The 23852-nt window shown below is 36.7% G+C and overlaps 1 protein-coding gene across 35 annotated transcripts in view; it reads right to left on the bottom strand.

The window, feature by feature from the left end:
• LOC106868398 (uncharacterized) overlaps positions 1-23852 on the bottom strand; it is a 133713-nt gene that overhangs the window by 79152 nt on the left and 30709 nt on the right. For all 35 annotated transcript variants that reach the window (XM_089363171.1, XM_089363175.1, XM_089363240.1 and 32 more), the window contains exon 2: positions 11828-14946. In XM_089363171.1, the coding sequence (XP_089219297.1) occupies positions 11828-14946 (3119 nt within the window). The remainder of the gene's footprint in view (positions 1-11827; positions 14947-23852) is intronic.

Raw genomic sequence — 23852 nt, 5'->3', positions numbered from 1 at the left:
TATATCAAAAATGATGCTTGAAAGCTAAAGCATTAATAAAGAGGTTCATTAATAAACAAGAAATCCAAAACTGCATCGTATGAACAGGAAATCTTTTGACAGTAAGTTTTTTTCTAAGGTGAGACTAAACATTGTTTCTCAAACAGGAGAGTGCTTAGTTCCTGATTTATGGCCCCCAGACAACAACTAACTGAATTATGCAGATCAGACTTGACAATAGCTGCATTGACTTGCAGTACAGGGGTTTTAAGAGTTAAAACTCTCTACTTTATCATTCAATGAATCTGTAGTCAATGAAACTGCAACACCTTCAGGTACTTCAGGTACTTCACAATATTAAATACAGATAAAAAGTCCAATACACAAATAATATCATACCAATAAAAAAGAAAAACAAAACAGAAAAAGTGGTGAGCTGGCAGAAACGTTAGCACGACAGGCGAAATGCTAAGCGGTATTTCATCTGCCGTTACGTTCTGAGTTCAAATTCCGCTGAGGTCGACTTTGCCTTTCATCCTTTCGGGGTCGATAAATTAAGTACCAGTTACGCACTGGTGCGTAACTGGTCAATGTAATCAACTTAATCCCTTTGTCTGTCCTTGTTTGTCCCCTCTATGTTTAGCCCCTTGTGGGCAATAAAGAAATAAGAAAAAGATTATTTGGTTCAATCCACCCTTCAACCTTTAGTTCTGTACACCTGTAGCCAGCCATTTCTTCAAAATCCTAGAAAGACATTTCTACCCTAACCATAAGTATCTCAAATTGTAAGAAAAACACAATGTCAAAATACTGTATTCTACAACCAGCAACTCTAAGTAAACTATAGCTAATTACAACCACCTAAATATATCTAAATATGAAAACCAAAGCCATACACCCAATCTAATCAAATGCAATTTCATCACTCCTCTGTCCTACCCTCTAAATAGAAACTGCTTCATTTGTAATACTTTATAGCACAAAGTTAATTACTAACACCAACTAAGTTTGACAGTTTAATCAGTTATTCAAAACAAGGTATTAACACACATTCATTTAATGAAATAACTGAAGCATATAGTTAGATAAGGTTATCAATAATTAAAATTTTTTATTGTTGCTTGAGTAAATAAAGTGATTTATTTTTTAAAAAAAACATGGATTATTTTAAGGATAGAATTTTATATGACACTTTCACACAATATTTAGTCACTTTTAGCCATTAATAAGTTTTTAAACAACTAGTTTCTCTCAGTTTCCACAAGGCTTTGGTCAGCCTGGACCTATAGTAGCAGACACTTGCCCAAGATGCCACACAGTGGGACTGAAGTTGAGACCATTTGCTTTGAAAGCAAACTCCTTACCCACACAACCACACCTATTTTATACAGATACACACATGCTTTTATATGTATGTATCTATAGGTTATACTCATATATACATATATATATCTGTATATGCACATGGAGTTATATTTCCTGTGTATCTGCCAGCATATGCATATGTGTATGTCTGTGTGCACATATACATATATATATACATGCACACACGTTTTTTCAGTTCAAGTAACTATATACATATATAGGTACATTTATGGGTCAGTGAGCAATATGCCTAAGTATTTGTATATATTTCACACACACATAAAAAGAGAGTCATATATACATATATATATACACACACTTTTCTACACTTGTATATTTGTATACGTATGATAGCATGTTTACCGGTATTTGTATATAGGTGAAATTTTACAAATATGCATGTATTATGTGTACATACAGGGTGCAATGGGTAAATTGTTGCTCCCCCCCATTTTATATTTTTAATTTCGCACATGCTCATTGTTTGTTTTTGATGTTGTCGACTACACTGTATAGTAGGGCCAGTTGGGCATCGTCTGTGAGAAAAACAGCACCATGACGCAATTTACTCTGCCTTAAATTTGGAAACAACATGCTGTACCGCTTGGCATTCGTGCTAGAAGCTCCAATACGAACATTTCAGAGTATTTGGGTGTCAATCTAAGAACACGTACCAAGAGTGATAAAAATCAAACGTCCAGTCAAGATCAAAAGTGATGGTGACATAATGCCTCAATTCATCTTCCCACATGGCCTCAAATTCAATAGAGGCCTATATCAAGTGCCTGGACAAGGTAGTGCTGCCTTGGGTCAAGAGGGCAGCTGCTGGAAGACTGTGGGTCTGACAACAGGACTCAACACCATTCCACGCAAGCAGAAGAACCCAGTCATGGTTGGCAGACAATTTCTGCAACCACATCACCCCTAACAACTGGCCACCTAACTCCCCAGACTGCAACCACTTTGATTATTATGTGTGGGGCACAGTTGAGCAACAGACCAATGAAACTCTTTGTAACACCAAAGATGAACTGAAGGCAAGGATTATGGCAGCATTCACCAACTTAAACAAAGAGACCATCCAGAAGTGTTGCAGGAGATTCTGATGTTGTCTGGAGGCCGTGGTTGAAGCCAATGGCAATTTTATTGAATAAATTTACTCTCTAATATTTCAAGATATTTTTATGTAATTTTGGTCGCGAAAGTGAAATCGTAATGGCACCTGTGCCCAGCATCGCTTTCCTGGCACTTGTGCCGGTGGCACGTGTAAAGACATTCAAGCGAGATAGTTGCCAGTGCCGCTTGACTGGCTCCTGTGCAGGTGGCACATAAAATACACCATTTTGAGCATGGCCATTGCCAGTACCACCTGACTGGCCTTCGTGCCGGTGGCACGTAAAAGCACCCACTACACTCTCGGAGTGGTTGGCGTTAGGAAGGGCATCCAGCTGTAGAAACTCTGCCAAATCCGATTGGAGCCTGGTGTAGTCATCTGGTTCACCAGTCCTCAGTCAAATCGTCCAACCCATGCTAGCATGCAAAGCGGACGTTAAACGATGATGATGATATCTGTTAAAATGAGATGTCAGTATTATTTTCATTTCTGCATGGTTTAGACGACAGTTTTTTCATTGCACCCTGTATATCAGTTTTTACCTATGTATATAAAAATATCTACAAATGTTAAAAAAAAAATAAAGAAATGGCTAGAGAACTTTATAATGGACAAAAGAAAAAAATATTTACATTTTTCTATACTTTCTTTCACCATGATGAACGTGCTCGAAGCATCTTATTGTTTTTGTTTTTTAATACAAATTTACTCATGAAACTTCTAGAGCTTTTCAATATGTATTTATGTATATGGATATTGTTTGTTCATTTTACAATTGTATTTTTTTCTGTGCTAGCACAGGTTAGACATATTTTAGTGAGACATTGTTTTACCTGTTTTTCAAGTAAGGGAAACTCTTCTTTTACATGTCATCAAAGGCACGAAATGAACAGATGATTTATTGGTAGAAGCAACAACACCGGTTGTAGCAAATGACTTTCATAGGCACAATTACAAACAAACAAACAATCAGATACACAAGCAGTGCTGGGAAAGAAGGTGTGCCGCATGTGATCGTCGCATTGACCATGACAGAGAAAGTTGTCATGACAACACCTGCTGAGAGGCCTTCACAAAGTTGGAGAAAGTGTATGGAGAGGAGTGTATGAGCTGCACACAAATGTACGAGTGGTTCAGACGTTTCAAAGATGGCCAAAGAATGTCTATGTTGACAAACTTCTGGGAGACCTGCAACCAGTGAGCTACAATATTAAAACTTGGTGCACATGCACAGTAGAGCTCAAGGTCAATTTGTGCCAAGCGGCTTCACTCTGCGTACTTTAGCTTCATTACAATGGCAACAATCCGGATATTTATTGATCAGACTACACACACACACACACACACACACACATATCATCATCATCATCATCATCATCGTTTAACGTCCACTTTCCATGCTAGCATGGGTTGGACGACTTGACTGCGGACTGGTGAAACCGGATGGCAACACCAGGCTCCAATCTAAATTTGGCAGAGTTTCTACAGCTGGATGCCCTTCCTAACGCCAACCACTCAGAGAGTGTAATATATATATATATATATATATATATATAATATATTGTTCCATTAAGGTATGATCAACAAAAATACTCCATCCAGTGAAAGATAAATATTATTTAATGTATACAGTATAAAGATACAAGCCACTGCCATATATATATATATATATATATATATATACCAGCCAAGTGAATAGACATCTATTTTGGTATCATAGAAATTTTGTTCTCTTTCTCTTGCCTTTCAATTCATTTTTTCTATTCTTTGGTAGATAAAAAAATGAAAGAAATTCTTTGTGTGTATGTGTGTGCACGCACTTCTGTGTGTGCGTGTGTGTGTGTGTGTATCATCATCACTGTCATTATTTAACATCCATTGTTCATGCTGGTATGGGTTGGACGATTTTACCAGAGCTGGCAAGCAGGGGAGCTGCACCAGACTCCAGTTTGATTTGTCATGGTTTCTATGGCTGAATGTACTTCCTAATGCCAACCACTTTACAGTATGTGCATGTATGTGAATATATGCATGTGTGTATATGAGTATCTGTACTTACATGCAGCTGTGTTTGTGTATATTTGCAGTGGTTCTCTGAAAATCAGGGAACTACAATAGGTGATGTTTTTTTGTCATTTCCCTAATTAAAACTGGTCCACTATCTTTGCAGCTTCAAAGAACAGGTGAGGGTTATTGACAGGAAAAGCATTTCGATGTAAAACAATGCCTCAGTAATACATTCGAATAACCATGCACACATAGAAAAACAGATTGAAAATGAACACACACACACACGCATATATATATATATATATATATATATACATCTCATAGTCCAACCCAAGCCAGCATGAAAAATAGACATTAGAGGAGTATAATGATGGATGACATTATCGTCATCAGCAATTTGATGTCCAGGCTTGCATGAATCAGCATTTGTTGAAGTAGATTTTCTACAACTTGATGCCCTTCTTGTTATCAGCCCACACCTGTTCCCTAGCAAAGTATTGATACTCTAGTCAGCTAAACAATACACAGCCCAGACATAGTTATGAACCTTTTTGTTTACAAAGATGTGCAACATGTCAAGAAACCCAGATGTACTTTCGTGGTTAACTGCAGGTATATGACACCTCTTGTAACAGTGAAACTGTTGTTTTGTTTACAGTCCACAAAGCCATAAAGACAAGAAAAATATGAATTCACATATGCACACACATGCATACATACAGATTTTCTTCAACCAATTATACTCACAAAGTATTGCTGTTCAGGCAATAAGACCAAACCCTAACCACATGATCCTGAAGTAAACTTCTTTAAACACAACCATGCTTTTGGCCCAGTGGTTAGGGCAGCGGACTCGTGGTCTTAGGATTGCAGTTTCGATTCACAGACCGGGCATTGTGAGTGTTTATTGAGCGAAAACACCTAAAGCTCGAGGCTCCGGCAGGGGATGGTGGCGACCCCTGCTGTATATATATATGTATAAAATAAATGAAAGAAGTTATTCCAAAATTCTGACGACTTTTTTTTCAATATATATATATATATATATATATATATATGCATAAATATCTAAGTATATGTGTGTGCATATGTGTTTCTTCACAGATGTCTGGGGGTGGTGTAGTAGTGCGTGTGTATGTGTGCATGCGCATATATATTTAAGTCTGATCCCTCACCAGTGTTACTTGTAGCATGTACACCAATACAATCTGCAGCATGGTGAGGTCATTAACAGCTAAACTGAGCTGACTATCCCACCCGGCTTGCGTTAGGAAGAGCATCTAGCTGTAGAAACTCTGCCAGATCAGATTGGAGCCTGGTGTAGCCATCTGGTTCACCAGTCCTCAGTCAAATCGTCCAACCCATGCTAGCATGGAAAGCGGACGTTAAACGATGATGATGATGATGATGAAGGGTTAACATCTCTCCCCCAATTTCTGTTGGCCTTCCTGCTTTTCCAGTCTTCATTACCCTTGTCACTTCCACAACAACCTCTTTCTCAGTCATCTCCTCCACAAGTCCTAGAACTGGATTGGTTTCTACATTGCCACCCCGTTCATTCATCACATTAAGCAACCTCTCCACTATCACTTCAACCTTTGCTTAATTCTATCTGGATCCACAGCAGTCTATCCCACTTCTTCCTTCAAGCAGGTCATTCTGTCACAGTGCATCTCTCTTTTTGCTAACACCTTCATAACCTTAAAAATACTTCTCCCAGACCTTCCTCTGGATCCATACAATCTTTGAACATTTTCCTCTGAACCTGTTCTCTTTACAACCTTTTTTGGCTCCCTTATACCCTTCATGTGTTACCCCTTCTGGCATTCTCTAAACCATTTCTTTTATTCGTCAATCATCTTCCAGTTTCATCATCCAACAATTACAGTTAGAACAATACATATCTATTTCCATTATGTACATATCTACATGCAGGAATGAGTGTGGTAAAAAGTCTGCTTCCCAATCATATGGTTTTGGTTCAGTCCCACTGTGAAGCACCTTGGGCAAATGTCTTCTATAGTCCCTAAACCAACTAAAGCCTTGTGGCTGGATTTGTCAGACAGAAACTGAAAGAACCCTGTCATATATACATGTGTGTGTGTGTGTGTGTGTATGTATATATATATATATATATATATATATATATATATATATATATATATGGATGCAGGAGTAGCTGTGTGGTAAGTAGCTTGCTTACCAACCACATGGTTCTGGGTTCAGTCCCACTGCATGGCACTTTGGGCAAGTGTTTTCTACTATAGCTTCGGGCCAAACAAATCCTTGAGTGGATTTGGTGGACGGAGAATGAAAGAAGCCCATTGTATATATATATATATATATATACACAGGTATGTATATATATGTATGTGTGTGTATATGTTTGTGTGTCTGTGTTTGTCCCCACCAACATCGCTTGATAACCGATGCTGGTACCTTTACATCCCCGTAACTTTGAGGTTCAGCAAAAGTGACCAATAGAATAAGTACTAGGTTTACAAAGAATAAGTTCTGGTGTCGATTTGCTCAACTAAAAGAGGTGCTCTAGCATGGCCGCAATCAAATGACTGAAACAAGTAAAAGAATAAAAGAATGTATACACACACACACATATATGTATGTGTGCGTGTGTGTGTGTGAATGTGTGTTTGTTGTCTCATCTCGTGCTACTGTCATACAAGCAATGTCATTCATTTCCTATCTACCTGAACATGTCTAGTCATGAGGAAATCAAGTCCTTGCTTGGAAACAAGTGAGAACTGATAACATGGAGGGTAATAAGCCATAGAAAATCTGCTTCAACAAATTCTGTCTGACCCATGCAAACATGGAAAAGTAGATGTTAAAACAATGATGTAGATGATTATAATGTATGTGTGCATACACTGCAACTTTTCAAAACATTTCAGCTCGAAAATTTGTTTTGAAAAGTGGCTATGCAGAACTCGAAATAAATATCTATTAAAAATGCTGCAGTCCTACTAGTGTGTGTGTGTGTGTGTGTGCATGTGCACACACATGCGCACAATGTCTCACCATTTTCTCATACCTCTAAACAAAGCTGTCAATCAGAAATGGTATCATGGTTAACGAATGGTTAAGGTGGCGAGCTGGCAGAAATGTTAGCACTCCGGGCGAAATGCTTAGCAGTATTTCGTCTGCTGCAACGTTCTGAGTTCAAATTCCGCTGAGGTCGACTTTGCCTTTCATCCTTTTGGGGTCGATAAATTAAGTACAAGTTATGCACTGGGGGTCGATGTAATCGACTTAGTCCCGTTGTCTGTCCTTGTTTGTCCCCTCTATGTTTAGTCCCTTGTGGGCAATAAAGAAATAAGAAATGGTTCCATGGACTCTCAACTGACTGTCAAATAAACTAGATATAAATGCACTTATTCATACAAATATATACATATTAATGTATCAGCTTAAGCAAAACTGATCAAACAATTTGACAAGTCTTTGCCATAAATATAACTGCAGAACTGCAATCGAGATCGTTGATGGCAAAATAGAGAAAAACCTTTTAGAAATAGTATGTGCTTATTATACAAACAAAAAAATAACACTACAAAAACAATGAAGAAGTGGCTGTGTGGTAAGTAGCTTGCTTACCAACCACATGGTTCCGGGTTCAGTCCCACTGCGTGGCACCTTGGGCAAGTGTCTTCTACTATAGCCTCGGGCCGACCAAAGCCTTGGGAGTGGATTTGGTAGACGGAAACTGAAAAGAAGCCTGTCGTATATATGTATATATATATATATATATATATATATATATATGTATGTGTGTTTGTGTGTCTGTGTTTGTCCCCCCAACATCGCTTGACAACCGATGCTGGTGTGTTTACGTCCCTGTAACTTAGCAGTTCGGCAAAAGACACCGATAGAGTAAGTACTAGGCTTCCAAAGAATAAGTCCTGGGGTCGATTTGCTCGACTAAAGGCGGTGCTCCAGCATGGCCGCAATCAAATGACTGAAACAAGTAAAGAGAGTAACAACAAAACCTTCTAGTACAACCAATATCTTTCCTCACCCTGCCTGATTCAAAAGAAATCGTAAGTTATCTCACTAGCCCTGCTCCAACCACTTTTAACATATATTTTACTAAAAAAAAAATGGAATTATTTCTTATTGACTAATTTCCACAGACATGAGATATTGGTAGAAGTACTACAATATAAAATATCCCATGCAATAAATAATGCCAAAGGCAGAAGGAAAGTTATGAAAAAAAATGTTTTTTCCAATCAAATCTCTACTTGATCTAGATGACACCTATCCTCTACAAATACTCACTAAAAATGTTTATTTACATACCTACCTGGAATGAAATGGCTAAATAAGGAAAGAAAAACAGAAGACAGATAAGTACTTTTGAAGGAGATACACCAATCAACACTATAACAGCGAACACACAAATGTAACATTTAAAACTAGACTGCTCTTTGGCTCTCCACAAAATATCATACACCGAAAACAAACATAAATATTCTCCAAAACAAACTTAATAAAGTCACAAACTAAAACATGATAAGCAGCATTTTCAGAATTACCTCATCAACACCTAAAACAATAATGGAACAAACACAAAGCCTGACAGCACATGAAATTATATTAACATTTACATGCTAATGAGGTACCCTCTATATGTTTACTTGGCCTGCTAGAAATAGCAGTCAAATCTCCTTCAGGTTACATTTTTATATCTTTAAAAAAGGGAGGACACATTGAAGAATTTAGTTATAGATATTCTTGTGTGGTGCCACATTAAAAGTACCTAGCACGCACTATAATTTGGTTGGTGTTAGGAAGGGCATCCAGCCATAGAAACTAAGCCAAATTTGATTGGAGCCTGGTGCAGCTTACCAGCTCTGGTCAAACCGTCCAACCCATGCCAGCATGGAAAGCAGACGTTAAAGGATAATGATGATACTAAAATAAGGATGGTCATGATGGGAATGTTTTTTATCAGACATTTTCTTTTCTACAGCTGACCAGAGGGGATTCAACAACTTCAACACTTACAGAAGAGATAAACACTAATTTTATCATGCAGCTCATTGTATATCTAACCAGAACATGAGCCTACACACATCAGTAGCGAAACGTTAATTCTTTTTAAAGCCCAAGAATTCCATAAGAAAATGAACTGAAATAATAATCCAATCTTAGAGCTAGCCTCTCCATGAACACCTAGTTGCTGAAATGCTCATTGCTCATTCCAATACAGCCACTGAGTCAATAATAGTTCATGCTGAATAGAACAGCATTATATTATTTGTCACTGGCCCCCGGACACTGCTTCTCATTTATGGTTACTATTTTGATAATACACAACTAATTAAATAGAAGGTACTTGGAGATGCTGGCACATGTATTAACAACATTCTTTAAGGTGATCTCAACTTGCCAGAAATATAATAGCTTTTAAGAGATATTTAACTCTTAAGCATTTAAACCAGCCATATCCGGTCAAAATATTCTCCCTGTTTTATATTCAAACTGGCCAGATCTGGCCTCTCAAACCTATCTAAAAATATGCAACCACATCATCAAAATCTCAGTTACAAATTAATACATGACTAATTCAAAACAATGTGAAATAATAACCATTACATTTGATTAGAGTAATCTGAATGCTAAGGGGGTAACCTGGAGGTTCACCTCAATACAGGGAGCAAATGATGGTACTATTCAATACCACCCAATACACCAATTTTGGCACAAATTAAAAAGGGATTGAACCAATTCTCCACTAACAGGATTCATATACAAGTAAACTTGCTTCAAAAATCAGACTAAATTTATCTTCTATAGTTAAATAAATATAAGCAAAAAACTGAACGTTGAGTATGTAAAGAATACTGATAGTAAAACTCTTTACTCGAAATATAATAAATAACTGAAGTAAAATGTTTTGATGAAAACTTGGCTCCTAAAATGCAACAGAGCCAGTCTAGCTGGAATATTTCAGCAAAACTATTTAAACAGACCACATATAATTACGCAGTAAAAGGTAGCAGTACCAATTTATTAAGTGATAGTCAACCACAAGCAGGCAACTATTAAAGTCATGCTGTTTATACCATCACTTTTAAGAAGTTCCAGAAAGAATTTAAGGCAGATGGATAAGCTTTTTTTAGAAAAACAACCATTTCAACATAATACAGAAAAAACTGCTTGACATAACTTCAAAATAAAACTAATCTGTGAAATGGTTTATCAGCCATGTTTAAGAGTTGACTAACTTGATTTTACCAAAACCCTTTGACAAAGTCTAATATGACATTCACATGTAAAAAATATCAAGCAAATAGGATTATTAGGCACTTAAATGATCAAGGATGTAAAGGAGTCACGTTTCCAAGCTTTCTTCACGTTCACACGAAAGAATCTATACAGCAATACTTTAGTCCGTATTTATGTATGCCACTCCTAAAGTTTCCCTTATTGACTTTTAAAGGAAGCCAAGATGCAGTTCTTTCCAGTGAGTCAGAACAATCACCTGGGAAGATTTTAATCAGGACATACAGCAGAGATGATACAACAACATTAGAAGTGTCTACATTAAAATCAGTATTCCTTCATGGTCTTGACCAAGATAGCTAAGGTAAACTGAAAAAAGAAAGGTAGTTCTCCAGCATGATCTTAGTCTTAATGGTTAAAATTAAATAATTATAAACATTGGAAGAAGCTGCCAGAAATGAAAGAACTCAGCTCACCTCATAGTAGGCACACCTCTTTCATTTTACAAAAGTAGTTCTATTTCAGACATCAAGAAAGATGGAATCTACTTTCTTGCATCTCACCAAGTAGATGAGGTTAGTCACTTTAAGAGGAATCTCTTTGTTTGTTTTATCCTATAAAGCCAGTACCGCCTGTCTTCCCAGTACCACCTGAGTGGCCTTCGTGCGGGTGACACGTAAAAGCACCCATTACACTCTCTGAGTGGTCGGCGTTAGGAAGGGCATCCAGCTGTAGAAACTCTGCCAAATCAGATTGGAGTCTGGTGGTGCCATCCGGTTTCACCAGTCCTCAGTCAAATTGTCCAACCCATGCTAGCATGGAAAGCGGATGATGATGATGATGATAAAGCATTACAAAAAATGATAGCTACAAATGTGTGGATCACTTCCTGCCATGGAACTCAACTGAAAACAAGTCATCAAGTAAAATAGGCACCAAGATTGGAAAATTTTCTAAATAATCTAAACCCAACATTCATTAAAGCTACTATTAGTCTTATATGTGTATATGCTTATACACACTATTGTATATGCACATGATATGTTTATATGTATGTGCATGAGTTTACAATAATATATTAAAAAAAAGGGTAAAAATGTCAATACTAACCCTGCCTAGAACGTGGCCTTTCATATGATTCATGATGTTCTTCATCACGGTAGTAACTGTTGTATTCTCCATAACGTTCAAATTCAGATCGACTCAAAGGTCGATCATAGTAAACGTCATATCGTGGATTCTTGTGATAACGCATTCGATAATCATAATCATATTCTCGAGGATGACGGTAATCCCTGTCTCTTCCTTTTGAACCTCTAAAATCCACTGGCTCACGATCTCGGTAATCACGAGAATGTTTAGAATCTCGCAAATCTAAAGATTCTCTAGACCCATGAAAGTCATGATCTCGATAACCTTTTGAATCCCGGATATCCAAAGAGTCACGAGAGCCTCTGAAATCAGGACGATCTTGTGAGTTCTGTGGAAATCTTGCATCATGAACACTCCAAGAACTGTGAGGGTCATGAGATCCATGAAAGTCTTTTTTTGTATGGCCTTCTTCATATTGTTGTGGGGAGTTTTTAAACTCCGGTTTTATTGGAGAACTATCATGATTACTAGTAGCAGTTTTTGAAGAGTTTGGAGTTGATGTCAAAGGTTGGGAACTGTCCAATTTGTCGCTGCTGTTGTTAGTTGTGTCATTAGTGGCATCCAAAGAGAGCTTACTTGCAACAGAAGTTTCTACAGTGATATTTTTGTTTCCTGAAGTAGTACTAGATCCTTTAGCCACAAGAGAAAAAGCTGTAGAACTTTCAGAACTGACCACAGGCATGCTGGGCACAAGAATTATGCCACTTGATGATATCTGGGGATTATCCCATAATGTGGTCATAGGTGACATGCAGTCTTGTAAACGAGCTGCATCAACTGCATTGGCCCTGATTGCTGCAGAGGTTTGATCATGTCGGTTTACATTTTTTGGTGGTGGCATAAGACTCTTTGTGTCTTTAGCACGTTCTTCAATCTGTTCCATAGAGGGTCGTGACGTACTGGATTCTACAGATCGAATGCTCTCCTGTGATCCTTGTCGTAAAAATGACTGAACACCAGAATTTGACCAACAGTCTTGAAGAGATGGATCACTTTTATTTGCACTTCCTCTAAGGCTCTGATTTCCTTTAGAACTGGATTCTCCATGAACACTGCTTCGCAAACTTCGACTACTCTCTTGAGAACTTCCTCTGGAGATGGATTGTGGACGATTTCCTTCTACAGAATTTTGCCTTGGAGGAGGGGGCTGGAATGGGCTAGATTCTCTTGGCTGAATTTCACTTACAAAAACGTTTAGCATATGGTCCTTTCTCAAAGATGTAGTTTGCTCTGAGCCAAATTTTGTTGTCATTTCTTTCTTAGAGTTAGCAACTGATTCAAATGTATTATTAATATTGGAAGTATTAGGAATCTGTTTCATACTTTCTTTGAGCTGATCCAACTCCTCCAAAGGCGGAGTTGGAGCTGCCACTATTTCATTCTGGGGGTCATAATTATGATGCCGTTCAGCTGGTTTTGGTATCACATCTTGATTTGAAGTCTCCTTAATTGTAGAGGACGGTGCAAGCTGAGGAAAAGAAAAATGTTCATTTTGAAAATTTGAATTCTCTGTATTAAAGCTATCAAGTACAATTGCATTTGTAATTGGATGAACCTGACTAGAAGTATTAGCATGTTCTTTACAGTTATTAATGAACTCCTGGTCAGGAGTCTCTGTGGACTGTGGTAAGCCATGTTTCATGTACTGACTGCAGTCATTTGAGTTTGAGCTTTTATTTTCAGTGATGAATGAATCATGCAAGTTGACATTCGTTATGGAATCCAAAGGCAAATGCTGCTGCTGATGATTTTGTTGAACAAAACTAGCAGCCTCAGTTGATGTTGGAACAGAATCCTCAGACAATGCATTTAGTGAAATTTCATTAAATTTATTACTAACTTCTGCAACACTAGCAGCACTATTTTGTACACTGTTCCCAATAGACTGTGATTTGTTACCAACAGAAAAAGCTTGTGCAACTGATGTATTTAAATTTTCAGCAACTGTCTGGTTTGAGAGAGTTGCTGTAACAGGTACAGAATTCGGTTCTGGATAGGAGTCATTTTTCATTAAAACTGGATAATTTTGTGGTTGAAAAACCCCAACTGGTGGATTAGAATTTGACAAGTTTTTTGTGGGCTCCCACAGAGAGTTATCTAAACCAGTATTACTCTGATTAAAAAATGCAGCAGCAGTTGTTTGCTGCTCACATGCTTCTAGAGGTTTACTAACAGCTATATTAGAAACTTGAGGCCAGCTATTCTGAGAATGAACAGCTTGATTATTATCAGGTGTTTGAGAAAAATATCTTGATTCTGTTGTCGCTATTATTTTTTGTCCTGGAGTTTGAAGAGATGAACTGGGGTCTTGAACAGGTGTAGATAACAACATGGGTGAAGGGCTCTGATATGCAGAATAGTTAGACTGGTTGGTTGGTTGTGAATTACTAGAATCTGATGAAAAATAGGTCTGCGGAAGAACATTATTAGAAGTATCACTAGGCCACTGTTGTGTGTTTGGTGATAGTATATTTGGCCACATTTGTTCACCTGATAAATCCTGATTCATTGCAGCTGGCAAGTTCTGATTTTGGTCAAAATACTGAATTGTACCTGTTGAAATTTGTTCATGACCAGAAATATTATTTCCATGGGAATCATTTCCAACACTGTTTACAGAACTAACGTTGTGTTCATGATACTGCCCCATTCCAGTGAACTGGTTACCAAAGAAAGAACTTGAATGGTCTCCCCATGCAGGGTTTGGGTCCCACGTGCCATTAACAGTATTATTGCTATCTGTAGATGCATTTAGCTGGTTCAAAGAATCTTTATCAGGTGGCACCTGGTTAGCAGGCTGAACATTGTTACAATTAGATGGCTGAAATATTGTAGGAGCTACAGTTTGTAACTGAGCTTGTTGATTACTAATATTACATTCGGCAGTAGTTATTGGTTGGTCTGTAATAGTAGACACTGTATTACCTTCAGGCAATGGTTGGAATGAAGTACCAGCAAACTGGTTGCTTGGAACATTATTTTGAAATTCAGCAGGATTATAAAATGTCACTGGTCCAACACTGCCAGACTGGTTCCCGTAATTATCTGGATTCCAAGGTGCTACTGGCTGAGACATTCTGAAAAAGATATGAAGAGAATTAAAAGTATTTTAACCATCAAATTTTATCTTTATACTTTCAAGCATTCACTTCATAAAATTAAATCTTTTTATTGGGTTTGTTTAAAAGGTTTTTTTTTTAACTAATTGCAACTTAAACTAAATACTAGAAATGGAAAATTCAAAATTTCTAACACATTTGAATTTATGCTTCAATTTCCTAGTTAATGATATAAAAAAAGGTTTAATGGAAAATCCTAGCTTCTAAGCCAACTTAAATTACCACTAATACATTACAAGAAAAGTGATGACAGAAAGAAATTTCCTAAACTTGTCTACATCAATAATTACATAGATAAAATTTGTTAATCAAATTTTTTTCAACTGGAAAGATTTGTGGAATCAATGTTACTGAGAAAGAGGACTTTAAAGAGAGAAAAGCTGATATAGATGTCCTCAATGAGATGTAGATGAAAAACATCTGATGATTAGTTAATAAAGACAGTTGATGGTACTTGTAATCAGATAATCAAACCAAAGAGATAGATTGTTGACAAAGAAGGGGTCGAGTGGATTTAAGATGATCACGTACAGCTGATGGAACAGCCTCCTTTCTCACTAAGAGTTCAGACCGCTAATTACTTGCTGAGAAACCTCACTCAGTAAACTTCACTCATAATGAGGTGTTATAATGGTAAGCTGAGATAAGAACTTATGAAAGAATAAATTTTCATCTCTCAGTTAAAATTCATTGGAGGCTCTCACAATGAATTTTAACTGAGAGATGGTTTCACAGTAATTAAAACACTTATATCAATAACATTAAAATGACTAATTACAACATTCAAGAGCACACTTAAACATTTATTATTTGGCATCAAAATTTTCACCACAACAACTGATAAATGTTTAAGTGAAGCTGAAAGACTCTGTGTGTTTTTGTATGGCTACTATGCATCTTCCACATTGTAATTGTTTTAGTTTCAACACACAGTCAGATCAAATCACTTGCCTGGTAAGTACACCTCCAAAATTAAGATGATCAAATTTTTTTTAAAAACCATTCCAAAAACAAATGTGGAACTTTTTTTCTTTTTTTTTTTTCACAAAAATACATTCAGAATCAGACTTGCACTCCACAAATGCTACAATTATGCACAAACATTTATCATTTATAATAACTTGATTTCAAACCGGTCAATCTCATTCTGAAAGGTAAGTTTTATATATATCTATATACATGTACATATAAATATATATATATATATATATATATATATATATATATATATATATATATATATATATACACACACACACGCACACACACTCATACATACACATATTCTTAGAGACAATAGAGAAAACAATCATGTCAATCAGATTATATAATCACCCAGATTAATTCATGAAAGATTAACAATTAGAATAACTGAGCATTCAGAAAGCTAAGTCTAAATAAATCTACAAAATCTGTTCATATATGAATCCATCCTTATCCTGTTGTTTATCTAGGAGTATTTACGTATGTATATATGAGAGAGAGAGAGAGTATGTGTGTGTGTGTGTGTGTTGAGAAGAGTATTACATTAATATGATCTGTATGCACAAAATCATATGAGAATAATACAAAGGAATTTTACTGTCTTCTTGTTTTTTTATCTTGTCAGGACGGACATGCAGTGCCCATGACTCTTTGCAGGGTCTCTGAGAAGTGTGGAAGGGAGGAATATATCCTCAAACCAGACATCTAATTATAATGCTTGCAGCAGAGTCCCTCTACTAAAGACATCCAAAGTGCCAGGTTATAGTGTTAAATAAGGCAATGAATGGATGAAGTCCACTACAAAGTCAGTAATGGTGGGATTTGAACTCAGAATGCAAAGAGCCAGGACAAATGGCATCAACTTCAACATTCTTAAATGTCTGCCAATCCACTGTGCTGAGCTGGTATTTCTTTTATCGGCCCCCAGGAGGACAAAAGACAAAGTTGAAATAGATAATGTAGCTCCTGGAGATCCTCTTTGACCATAAGAACATATACCATTAATATATTTGTTCTTGTAGAGCAGTTTCCTACATTAACCAATCTAGCTAAAGTTGTTTCATGCTTTATTATTTTGATACCCATCTAGTTCTTAAGTAATTTATATAAATTGAGGGAACCGGATAGTTCCTTCAGTACTGGGTGGATTCTTTTGTCTCTTGAGTAGTACTACAGTATCGAAGACAAATTAGCCATTCAAAATAATACACCATTAACTTCACTGAAACATTTATTAATTTTGTGTCAAAATTTTCATCATACCAACTGAAACTTGGTTGCAGTGGAATCACATCAATGACCAGGTTGCAGTTGGTGCAACAAAAATTGTTAACACCAAATAATAAATATTTAAGTGGAGTTAACAGTCAGTATGTGTTTTTGAATGGCTAATATGTGTGTTCCATGCTGTAATTGTTTTAGTTTCACCACACAGTCTCAGATCAAATACATAAAATGCTTCCTTTATATTTTAAAGTTGTATATGAAGGCTATGAAATAACATAATTGACAAAGTGTTACACTAAATACCCAGCAGCATTTAATTACAAACAAGCCACAACAGAGTAAGCTTTCTCTTCCATCACAGCAATCTAAATAGAATAAGTACAAGTTATATATTCTTTCAATTAATACCTTCCCTACAAATTTGCAGCTTTTGCAAAAGTTAGAAATCAATATTTTCATGTTTTTATTTATTTATATATAAATATATATATATATATATCATCATCATCATCATCAGTTAACATGTTGGCATGGGTTGGACAGTATGAGTGAAAACTGGTAAGTCAGGGAGCTGCACCAGGTTCCAATCTGATTTGGCAAGGTTCTTGCAGTTGGATGCCCTTCCTAATGCCAACCACTCCAAGAGTTTAGTGGGTGTTTTTTACATGCCATTGACCAACACTGACATCAGCCACAACTACAGTCTCACTTGGTTTAAAAGGTCTACACAAGCACACACACACACACACACACACACACATATATATATATATATATATATATATATATATATATATATATATATATATAAGTTGTGGACTGGTTGTACAATTCACCTCAAATTCCATTTGGTTACATGATTTTGATAAGCCACAAAAATGGCAAAACATCGATGTCCATTGCTCCTGAATGGGATTTGAGGTGAGGAGTCTTGCCTGTCCATGACTTTCAAGGGTCTTAACACCCAATGCTTTGAGGAAGTTATCTCCACCATGCAAAATCGCAGCCTATCAACAAACTCACGAAACATGTACATTAATCAGGAGTAGTCAATAATGTTCATATATATATATATAATTATATACCGTTGTTATTATGTTAAACTGTTGTATGTCCAAATTCGGCCAAATGTGTTTTTGTTTTTTCAATATTTAATTTTGCTTGCAATAGCCAGTTCTTTCAGTCAGACTATTGTATTTCCAGCTGCTTCAGATGCCAAGTTATGAAAATTGTCAAAGTGTAGTACAACGGTTTAGCATTTTTCAAAAGCGTCCCACACACGCCAGTTTAGAAAAAATATTTCTGACTAAAAATATCATACATGGATGGAGTTACGATTTTATGCACCCAACAAAGTATTACTGTTAAGCTGAAACTGTTGCTAACGTAAAAAGAAATGGAATGGTGACACTATTTTTTCGTTTTCGGAAAAAGCAATGTTTTGGACTTACGAAACTTTTGCATAATAGCCACGATACATATATATATATATATATATATATATATATATATATATATATAGAAACATGCTATTTCAAACATATTTCTGTTGAGTCAATGAGCGAACCTCCACATGGTCACTCTGTCTACTAGAAATAGCAATCAAATCTCTCACAAATAACATCCAGAGTTTCAAAGAAAGAAGGAAGTAGATGTGAAAATAATGTAATCCTAGATATAGATACTAGTACACCTGAAAAAAAGACAGAATAGTCATATAAATTGGTATGCCTTTCATTGTAAATCTGCTTATTTAAGGTTGATCTGGGGCTGAACAACAATCCAGTATAATTATTGACTTCCTTTACATTGGCTAAACATTGAAAAAAAAGTCAGTGCCAGTATTTAAAGAAAAAAGTAAAAATGAAATCACTCTTGGTTGGCCAAGGGAAATGATAAAGTTCAAGCAAATTCAGAAAGTGTCCAAGTACAGAAGGTATTAATGTATAGAGGGGAGACAACTATGCTAATATGGACAATGCAAAAAGATCATGCATGCTTCAAGAAAAACAGCAGACAGCTGTGCAAAAAATGGCTGTCAGAGATACCAAAGACATGGTAGAAATCATTATGTTACACCTGAGAACATCAAACCTGAATGTTATTTGTTTCTACTGATTTAACTGATTCAGTCTAATTTTTCAAATTCTCCAGTGTGTGTGTGTGTGTGTGTGTGTGTGTGTGTGTGCGTGAGTGTTGTGCGTGTGTGTGTGTGTGTTATGTGTGCGCGGGCACACAGGCGTGGCTGTGTGGTAAGAAGCTTGCTTCCCAACCACATGGTTCTGGGTTCAGTTCCAGTTCCTTGGGCAAGCGTCTTCTGCTATAGCCTTGGGCCAACCAAAGCCTTGTGAGTAGATTTAGTAGACAGAAACTGAAAGAAGCCTGTCGTGTATGTATGTATGTATATATATATATCAACTTTCTCACCTATATATATATATATATATTTGTGTGTGTCTGTGTTTGTCCCCCTTCCCCCACCGTTGCTTGACAACTGATGTTGGTGTGTTTACATCCCCATAACTTAGCAGTTCGGCAAAAGAGACCAATAGAATGAATACTAGGCTTACAAAGAATAGGTCCTGGGGGTCAATTTGTTCGACTAAAGGCGGTGCTTCAGCATGGCCACAGTCAAAATGACTGAAACAAGCAAAAGAAAAAAGAATATAATACAAAGGCTATAGATCCTTCCAGAATTATATGGACTTATGGGACTGCTTTCACAGTTTCTGTGGTGTATATATTCATCTCCTGGACAGGGTGTCAGTCTATCACATGATTACTCATTTTTGCCAACTGGGTGAACTGAGGAACATCATGTTTTGTTCAAGAACACAATGTGTCGTCCAGTCCAGGAATTGAAACCACAATCTTACTATCATGAGTCCAACACCCTAATCACTAAGCCATGAGCCTCAACACACACACACACACATATAGATTCCAGCCATACTGGGGCATCACCTTGAAGAATTTAAGTCGACTGAATTGGCCCCCCAGTACGTTCATTTTTAAAGCCTGGTACTTATTCTATCGAGTCACTTTTGCCAGACCGCTACGTTACGAAAAGTAAACAAACTAACACCAGTGTCAAGTGATGGTGAGGACAAACAGAGTCACACACATATACATATATAAATATACACACATATAACATATACAACGGGCTTCGATTAGTTTCTGTCTAACATCCATTCACAAGGCTTTGATCGGCACAAGGCTATAGTAGAAGACACTTGCCCAAGGTGCCACAGAGTAGAAATGAACCTAGAACCATGTGGTTGGCAAGCAAGCTCCTTACCACACAGCCACTCCTGTGCCTATATATATATATATATATATATATATATATATATATATATACATATATATATAAAGGTTTGGCCAAAAGTCACCTGATAGTAAATCAAAACCATTTAATTCCAAGATTTATTTATGTTTAACAACTGAATGTATTTAATAAAAGCATCTAAATATGAAACGTCAAGAAAATTTTTCAAACTGATGTCCTTCTTGTAAACATTCATAATTGGAATGAATAAATAAAATTGAATATTAAATATTTATGGAATTTTTATTTACTCTCAGGTGACTTTTGCCCAACTTTGTATGTGGTGAAGGTGCCTAGTTTAGTGTTTGGGGTATTTGGCTCACAATCATAAGGTCATGAGTTTGATATCTGGTAGCATGTGTGTCCTTGAGCAAGACACTTTATTTCACATTGCTTTAGCCCACTCAGCAGGCAACAGTGAGTAGTACCTGTATTTCAAAGGGTCAGCCTTAATACACTCTGTGTCACACTGAATTTCTCTGAGAACTATGTTAAGGGTACATGTGTCTGTGGAGTACTCAACCGCTTGCACATTAATTTCACAAGCAGGCTGTTCCATTGATCAGTTCAAGTGGAACCTTCATCTCGTCGTTGTAACTGACGGAGTACCAGTTATATATATATATATATACAAAACTGGTGCTTGAGTTATATATATATTTGATCTGGGCTCAAAGCCAAATCATTTATGTAAAGGACAGCCAACAGGATCAAGTTTGGTTCGTTAACCCAGAAAAAATAAGAAACCAACTAGAATTTTAATTCAGAATATAGAGAGACAAAAGTAAATGGGATTAAACAAGAACTAAGGAATATCAACTTTAATTAAACAAGTACTAAGATTAAACTAATTGAATATATTCTAATGTGTGTGGAAGATGGCAGCTAAGTAAAAGAAAAATGTACCAAGCAATCTAAATTGAAGAAACAGTGCAGAAAAGGAAAACATACAAAGTGGTTAAGGCTAATCCCAGGGCCCTGAACCACAGGAGAGAAATCATAATTGCAACAAGTATGCTGAAGACCAGGACAACCCATACAAGTTTTTTTTTAAAAATGGGTATAAAATGATGACTGATTCCATTTAAGTTTTTACAGTGCCATGAAAAGTGCCCATGCAGTTCCGCATAAAAGCACCCACGTGGTGTTATGTAAAAGCACCCAGCACACTCTGTAAAGTGGTTGGCATTGGGAATGGCATCCAGCTGTAGAAACCATGCCAAATCAGACTGGAGTCTGATGCAGCTCCTTAACTTGCCAGCTCTGATCAAACCGTCCAACCCATGCCAGCATGGACAATGGACATTAAATGATGATGGTATAGTAAGTAAGATCAACCTCAATGTATTACAAATTTATTCATTTATTTGTACAAATGAGGTATAAAAAAAAAAAAAAAGCAAAGTAAATCTCTGGTGGGATTTAACTCCTGACAAAACTAAATATTACAAAGTATTCATCCAACACTCCACAATTTCTTATATCTGCCAACTCACCATTCTATAACTATAAAAAAAGTTTATGTTGACACAAGGCCACACCCAATAATCTATACTATCAAATATTGAAAAACTGTTTTAATACCTAACTTCAGTTTCTTTTCTTCGTTATACCTTAATAGTAATACCATCAGCACTACCAGTCATTTTAATGTCTATTTTTTCCTTGCTTGCATAGTCAGAACTGGTATTTAAACCTTTCAACTTGTCAGTTTATAGATAGACATTCAATCTCATCTTGTATATTCATCATCACTACCATCATCTTCCACCCATTTTCAATGCTATCATAGGTTGGATGAGATAGTCACTGTTCTTATTTGAAGTTACTGGCTTCCTTAAAAAAGTCAGGGATTACATCTCACTTGTACAGTTGTTTTTGGTGTGGACGTCCTTCCTAATACCAATACTTTTATGGAGTACTATGGGTTTGTTTTATCACTGAGCCAGCAGCGAAGAAGTTGTCTTGTCCTCAGCAAAACAAATTATCTCAACTTGTTCAAAACAATATAACCAAGAAGTGAGTAGCAGAGAGATCCAAAGGCAAAGTGAAACAGAAGAGACATTCACAATGAGCGAGGGTAAAAAAAGGAGGTAGTAATAGAAGAGAGATGGTTATAGGCAGTTACATGATAGTTGTAAGAAAATAAAAACAGAAAAACAGTTTGAATGGCATGGTGGAGGATGTATGACAGGAAGGAGGTAAAGGAGGAGGGAGTAATGGAAATGAGAGCGCTGGGGAGAGAGTGCGATGGATAGCAATAAAGATAGGTGCAGTGGGTGTCAATAATGAGGAATAAGGGAGGGAATAGTAGGAGGGAAAGGGTGACAAGAACGATTAATAGTCAGATCCAATACCATCCCTCATTACACAGGCAGTGTGTTGGGAGAGTAGAATAACTGATAAAAGGATAATGGTAAGAGGGGGGGGATAAGCCGCAATGACATTGTTATATAGGAGACCTGGTACATTATAGTAGAGAATCACAAAGTAGGAGAGGCTAGCAGATGGAAGTTTAACAGGACACAGTGTGTAAGAGGTGTAGATGTAAATATGCATCATAACTTCAATCACAACCACCATTTTAACATCTGTTTTGCAGAGCTAGTAATGGGAGCATGTCTTTTCTAAGGACATGTGTTGCCACGAGCAGCAATCTTTATCACTTCACTCCATATTCTCCCAGGTTCCTCTTCCACAAATTCCATCAACTTCAAGCACTAAGTACTTCGTTATGCAATTGTCCATACCAGTGCATTCTTCTCTTGCACATCCAACTCCTATTCTGTCTATCTTTTCCTCTCAACTCATTTGTACTTTGCTGACCATGCACACTAACATTACATAACATGTAGCATGTAACATTTATTTCTTATTTTCACAAACCCTTCAGATTCAAGGCCTAGATTTCGCCACCATGTAGCATCATATTTCATACACAAGCATTGTACAATAAGCCCTTCATCTGAAAGAGAAACACTTTGTTACAAGTAAAAGTAATAGCCCCCTGAACTTTTGCCAACCCAACCTTATTCTGGCTATTATGCTTTCAGAACATTCTACCTCCACTACTAATTACACCACCTGGGTAACAAGTCATCAACTATTTCAAGGGAGCCTTCCAGTTATTTGAAAGTATCTCTTTCTCATATACTCTCACTGCTGACTAATCCTATACATCTACCCAGAGAGGAAGTTAATGTTCTCTGTCACTCAGCTTGTGATCCCACTACACCTCTTGAGTACACCATATGGAATTTCCACTTACTCCTTTTCTGCATACCAAGTACAGTCATTTCTCTGAGAGCAGCAAGGATTTGTC

Source organism: Octopus bimaculoides, chromosome 1 (genome assembly GCF_046866305.1).
Source record: "Octopus bimaculoides isolate indiv1 chromosome 1, ASM4686630v1, whole genome shotgun sequence".
Lineage (NCBI taxonomy): Eukaryota > Metazoa > Mollusca > Cephalopoda > Octopoda > Octopodidae > Octopus > Octopus bimaculoides.
The sequence above is the reverse complement of the archived record's forward strand: the minus strand, read 5'-3'. Positions and strand labels throughout refer to the sequence as shown.